Source organism: Eimeria maxima, genomic scaffold (genome assembly GCF_000499605.1).
Source record: "Eimeria maxima Weybridge genomic scaffold, Emw_scaff316, whole genome shotgun sequence".
Lineage (NCBI taxonomy): Eukaryota > Apicomplexa > Conoidasida > Eucoccidiorida > Eimeriidae > Eimeria > Eimeria maxima.
Window position 1 is genome coordinate 18,778 of NW_013563804.1, and position 6,066 is coordinate 24,843.

The 6,066-nt window shown below is 52.6% G+C and overlaps 2 protein-coding genes across 2 annotated transcripts; one reads left to right on the plus strand and one right to left on the minus strand.

Annotated features, from left to right (window-relative positions):
* Positions 1-611: 611 nt before the first annotated feature.
* Positions 612-1,974, minus strand: EMWEY_00028020 (hypothetical protein; the record flags this gene model as incomplete). The annotated part of the gene is made up of 2 exons (XM_013478204.1): positions 612-1,614; positions 1,931-1,974. The coding sequence occupies 2 exons, from the start codon at positions 1,972-1,974 to the stop codon at positions 612-614; spliced, it is 1,047 nt and encodes a 348-aa protein (XP_013333658.1).
* A 2,724-nt stretch (positions 1,975-4,698) lies between these two features.
* On the plus strand, positions 4,699-5,829 carry EMWEY_00028030 (hypothetical protein, conserved; the record flags this gene model as incomplete). The annotated part of the gene is made up of 1 exon (XM_013478205.1): positions 4,699-5,829. The coding sequence occupies one exon, from the start codon at positions 4,699-4,701 to the stop codon at positions 5,827-5,829; it is 1,131 nt and encodes a 376-aa protein (XP_013333659.1).
* Between the last annotated feature and the right edge of the window lie 237 nt (positions 5,830-6,066).

The following is a 6,066-nucleotide window of genomic DNA, read 5'->3' on the forward strand; positions in this document are numbered from 1 at the left end:
AGGGCCGCGAACGCTGCGAAGAACAAAACAGAAGGGAGTCAAAAGAAGACAAAGTTGACGATGTACGCAGCATCCAGTAGACACACAAGAGGACTAATAATTTAATAACCACTGGCAGACCCCTTAGTGTTTCTTGTGAGTGTTTTCATTCAGCTTGCCGTTAGTTCGCTCGCTACCAAACAGGCTACATGCCCCCTCGTGCCGCTGCTGCTGCGGCGGCAGTTCTTGTTGCTGGCCAAGGCTCCACAGTTCGAGCTCGTAGTAGCGAAGGAAGGTTCGTAAAAAAAGTTGTTCCTGCTGATGTGTGTCTGGCATTAGGAAAAGGGACTGCAGCAGCAGCGCAGCAGCATCCGCTGCCTTAGAATCTTGGGCGAAGCTGCAAAGAGCCAAATGCAGCAGTCTCCATCCTAAAGGTGCATCTGCTGCTCCAGCCAGCTCCAACTGCTGTTCTTCCTCTTGCTGCTGGAGCTGCTGCTTCCACTGTTGCTGCTTGTGCTGCTGCCCTCTTGTGTTGCTGTTGGAGTCTAGAGACGACAAACTGAGGGGAGCCAGCAGGAGAAGCGAAAGCCAGGCGAAGAGCGTAAAGACAGAACTCCAGAGCGGTGTGCACTTCAGACAAACTGCAGCTGCTGCTGCTTCTGCTCTTGCTTCTGCTGTTCATCCTGCATCTTGTGCCATCCCTGCAGATGATGCGTCGTCACTTCCACGCTGCTGCAGGGCATGCTCGCAGCCGACAATACCTGCTCCAGCAGCTCGGGCTCTTGCGGCAACAATGATCGAATTTCTTTAGTTCCCCTCACCTTGCAGTGTACGTACACCAGGTGCAGCAGCATGCGGACACAACAGCAAGACACTGCTGCTTGCCATCCACGACCCACATGCTTGCTCTGTTGTTGGTGCTGCTGCTGCGCAAGTAGCGACAAGTGGCACCTGATGGGCTGGACAAGGAGGTCCAACCGCTGAGGGAGATAAGGGTCTAGAAGCTGAGGCTGCTCCTGATACCGCTCAAGTGTATGGACAACCGCTGCAGCGGTGCTGGGAAAGCGCTGCAGCCACAAGTTCACACTGAACACCGTTAAATGCTCCACCTGTGCTGCTCCTGTCCCTGCCACGGCTGTTGCTTGTGTTGCTTGTGCGTCCGCTGTGCAAGCCGTAAAGCCATTTGCATGCAGGGTAGTGGCTCTTGCTGGTGCTGCTGGTGCTGGTGCTGCTGTGGCTGTGGCACGCTGAGTTACTGGTGATGACGGTGTTCGAGGTGTTGTTCCCTCTGACGTGGAATCTTCAGCAACAAGTGCTGCTGCCTTATGCGTAAAGTTGGAAAGGGTATGCAGCTGTTGCAGCACGACTTCAGCTTCGGTGAAGAAGAAGGTTTCGCATCGTGCAGTGTCATCTTGGGTTGTTGCTTCTGCTACTGGTGGCGGCGATGGAAGAGATCCTTCTTCTTGTGCCACTGAGCCCTTCAGAAAGTTCCGGGTGCCACTGAGCCCTTCAGAAAGTTCTGGGGGCTCCCATCGGGCCCCAAGACCCGTTGAGGCAAGAAAACAGGCAGGGCGTCCCTCTGCCTCTACACATCGAGTTGCGCTGGCACCAAGTCTGTTTTGCTGTTCCTTTTCGCTATCAAGGTAGGAGGGCTTCAAATAGGCTTAATGCGATTCGTTGACAAGAAGAAAGGAGCAAAGCCTGCACAGAGGATATGCAGATCCGTGGGCTCCCTCCACCCTCCGCATCATTGCAACAGGAGATTCAGCAAGTTGACCACAAATAGTGTGTACCTGAAAGTAAATCTCAACAACCTGTAATTAGATCAAGTCAGTAAGATTCAGTCTTCTCATTCCTTTGGGTTTTCTGGTTGCTTGGGGCGCACAGGCAAAACCTGTCGGCCCAAGACAACGGGCCCCAGTGTCATGCGTCTCTTCGTGCTCGTCTTTACCTATTGCGTTTGTAGAGGAACTTGAAATTTTCTTTCTGCTGCATTTCCCGGTAATTTGCTCTGTTTTTTCTGCCTCTGTAGCTAAGCTTTAAGGTTTTGCCGCTGCGGCGTAGTTCCAGTGTGATAATCTGTGCATGCTACGTAATCTCCGAAGTAGGAAAGTATGAACCGAGGTGGCATACACACTCCTGGTCTGCCTTAATAGGCAGCCTATAGGCAAATAGAAAACATGCGCGCAGGAATAGGTCTTCAACAATTCTCCACAATATTCGTGCACGCCGCAGAGGAAATTGTGCCCTGCTTGCACGTAGTGCATGCACCCTTGGGTAATGCGTTGCACCCTGGTACGTTGCCGATCATGTCAGGCCAACTCCCCTCTCCCAGCTTAGGGGGGTTCTGCAGCTCTGCGTATGGTGGGGAGTATAGCCCCGCATGGCCGCTTGTGGAATGCCTGCCAGCTGCTAGTAAATCGACAATAATATATCGTAGTGTTTGCAATATTGGCAATTGAAGTGGAAGACGAACCCTCACCCGGCCCTTGTCCGCGGACAGTACACAAAAAAATGTCCCCAGCAACTATCCACAGTGTTTGTGCATAAGAGGACTCGTTTGCGTTTGCATGTGGGGCAGTCCTGCACCTTGAGTTTGGGTGAAGTGCACTGCAACTCATGGTACGGTGCCTCCCGTCCCAAATATCCAGGCGGTTAAACCGGTGAGCTCAGGACTCCACGAAACTGGTGAACGGGGTCAGCGGCAGTTAAGGAATTTACATCGTATGTATTCGTGCTCCACTGCAGCTCACAGCAGTCCTGAAATAAGATTCAGGACCCGCATCACACTTGGCAGCATCGCATTGCTCACGGGGTCTAGGTGATAAGAACGAACCTCCCCCACACAGCGAGGGGATTGGCTACATGAATAGGCCTGGGTAGTACCGACGCCGTTTTGAAAAGGTGCATGTGTACAAAAAGATTTCCCTCGAACACATTCAAAACGTCTCTCAAATCTCAACCTTTTAATCCTCCTGTTGAATTCAATCAAGCTCAATATCTGTATCCAAGGCAACAGAAACCGTTCTTACAGCACACAGAGCTCTTGATTAATGCCTCCATCTTCTGTCATGACGGTCCCCTCGATGTAAGGGCAGTGGAGGAGTTTCTTTTATCCCTTGCGTCATATTTTGGTCTCCAACCAGCATGTGAACTACAGTTACCACATACACGTTTTTATTAGACAGGGAAGTGTGACCATGGTGATTCCGTCTACACAAGGTTACAGTTTTCATGGAGCGCATCCAGGCTATGCACGGTAGGCGGCTTGCGCCGCGATGTAACCACTGCCAAAACCGTGCCTTCAGCTGACCCGGGAAGCAACTTGCTGACTCGATGTGGGAGCCAGTCCTGCATGGTAGTACGGAAGGCATGGCTGCAGACTAGCCTGTCTGATGTTGGCTTTCTCTGCCTGAAGCAGGAGCAAGAACCTAGTAGACGAACGGTACTCAAGGGAAACGTTCTCAACCACTGTCTACGATCTTTGAGGATACAGCAAAGAACTCTGGTGTGTGTTTGTTTGTGTGGCTGTCATGCCTTGACTTGCAGTAAGATGCGTTGTAACTCCTGGCATGCCGGCATCGCTCCCCAAACTCCAGACGGCGAAGGCGCTCAACTCAGGACGCCTGGGGACAGGAAAGGGATGCCATCTTCTTCTAAGGAACCTTTGTCTCAAGTATTTTGGATCCATAATAATTATCCCTGGGGAATGTTCAGGACCTGCGTCTCTCATGTTTGTTGACGCAGGGGCAAATACTCCCGTTTTGCTGCTCAATTTTGTAGAATTTCGTTTGCGTACCGGCTGCCTACCATTGCTGTGTAAGGGTTCATATCCTACCTTTAGACATCCTTGCAAGCGTTGCGCAGCGTTTGCTGGAGCCATTGTTTGCAATGGACCACTGCATTTTCATGCACTGGTGACGATTCAGCGTTTTCTGATTTCTTCTACCACCTCTATATCGGTTGTTTATCAACAAACTCAGGGCAGCATGTGACAACTTCCTGTGACACTGAATCAGGCTGAGCCTGCACAGAGTGTTGCATGCACAGGGGCAGGCTCGCAGGTTTGTTCTGTGCAGCCATCTAATAATGGGCACGCCCTGGCTAAACCGCATTCATTCCATTTGGCATTTCAGTTTTACTCGTGTTGTTTTGCTGCTTGAACCGCTAAGCCACCCCTTGGTCTCATTTTATATCGAGGAGTTCCCCGCTGCCCCAACTGCAGTGCACGTCGACCTGAATTGCGAAAGTTTATCAGCAGCTGCCGCCTTTGTGGCCAATCGTTTGTGGGACCTTTTCCTTTTCATTTACCTGTAAAGTCACCTGCGGATCTAAACTCCGCGCCATTGAGCAGCCCAACCTGAGCCCGCCGCCTCGCTCTTCTGCCACGGCGAGAGGAAACCTGCGTGTCAAACTGGTCTTCGCATTTGCGCCTTGCATCGAACCACAAGCTGTGTCGTTGAAGTTTGCAAGTTGGATAGGCGCCCTGCTGCAGCCCTAGCCGCGCCCCCCCTCGATCACTGGGTATACAGATCCCGCAGCCCCAAACACAACAGGGGTGTAGGGGGCTCTCCTTTGGGAGCTGTTGACATTTGTCAAATAAAGTCAGCTTTTCGACAACGAAAATTGTACCTGGAGCGGCAGAAGAGCAGCAGGCAACAATAGCTGTGTCACCAGGAGCAGGAGCAGCAGCAGCACGCTGGCGTCCGGAATGTGAAGATGAGTGAGATGCAGGTTCAGTTTGGACCATTCCTTCCAGGACAGACGGCGCAGGAGGAAGACGAGGAGGGTGCCGACATGCCTCCCCCGCCTCCCCCTCTTCTGTACCCTCGGGGAGTATGTACAGCTGCTTGGGACAAGGCGAGGCTGCAGTTGGCATTGTTGCTGTCTCGCACTGCAGCCGATGTTGGGGCGGCTCCGTCGACAACAGCAGCGGCAGCCGCGGCTTTTCACATGAGTTTCCCTTCATTTTTCCACATCGACCCTTCAGCCGTTTCCTCCAGCCTTTCCGCCTCTCTCTTTTTATCAGCAAAGGCTGCAGATGAAGAGTTCAATCTCAGACGGGTCATTGCTTCTCTTGGATTTTGCAGCCACCATGCCTCAGGAGCGGCGGAAGAACGCCGGAGGCAACAGCATCAGCAGCAGCTCAAGCAACATCAGCAGCAGTACGGCGGGGAATACGTCGCCCTAGGCATCAAGGAATATTGGCGTCAGAGGCAGAGTTGTTTCTTAGAAGAGCAGAGGCTTATGCAGGCTCTGGCTTTCACTTTTCCAAACCCAACCATTTGGCAGCAGCTACCTCTGTTGCTGCTGCTCTCTCGGCCTGCGGCCGCAGAAGCTGCTATTACAGCGGCTCTTGTTGCTGATGCTGCTGTGGGACCTCTTATAGCGGAAGCTGAAGAGAGGATTGTCCTAGTTGCTGCGTGTTTGCTGGCAAGGAAGCTGGTTTGTCGATTCCGAGACAGGAACAAGCAACAGCAGCAGCAGCAGCAACAGTGGTCGTACGCGCCAGCTTCTGCTGCAGTTTCTGCTGCTAGTGCGACGCCTGATCATAAAGCAGCGGCAGCAGACACAGTTCAGCTGCTCGAAGATGAAGTCAATGCAACTGCAGCAGCGCTACGGCCGGGAGAGGGCGACTCGCGCAGTATGTTGCTGCGGTTGGTACCGCTGCTGCAAGGCATCAACAGTAGCATCGATCAGTGCAAGGACAGTAGCATTGAAAGCAACGGCGGGCCGTTATGTCGGCAGCTTGTAGCAGCAGCGAAGAAGATGCTACTGCAATACACGCTGCTGTTGGATGACAGCCATGGGCATCAGGTGTACGGGCGACTGGCTGGGGTGGGAGCTTGAATGTGGTTTCCCTGTAGCACCCCTGCTCCGTCTTTGTGCAGTATTGGAAGGAAATATTCAGGTTTGTGCATCGGGCCCCCTTAAGATGGCTTAGGTACCAATGTTAAGGTACTTCTTCTGTGGATGTGCTAGCGCCGGTGCCACTGCTGCTGCTGCCCCTTCATTTGCTCTTGCGAATGCTACCACTAAGGCTGCAGCGGCTTCTGCTGGTCCTTGTCATAGGCGAACTACTTACAA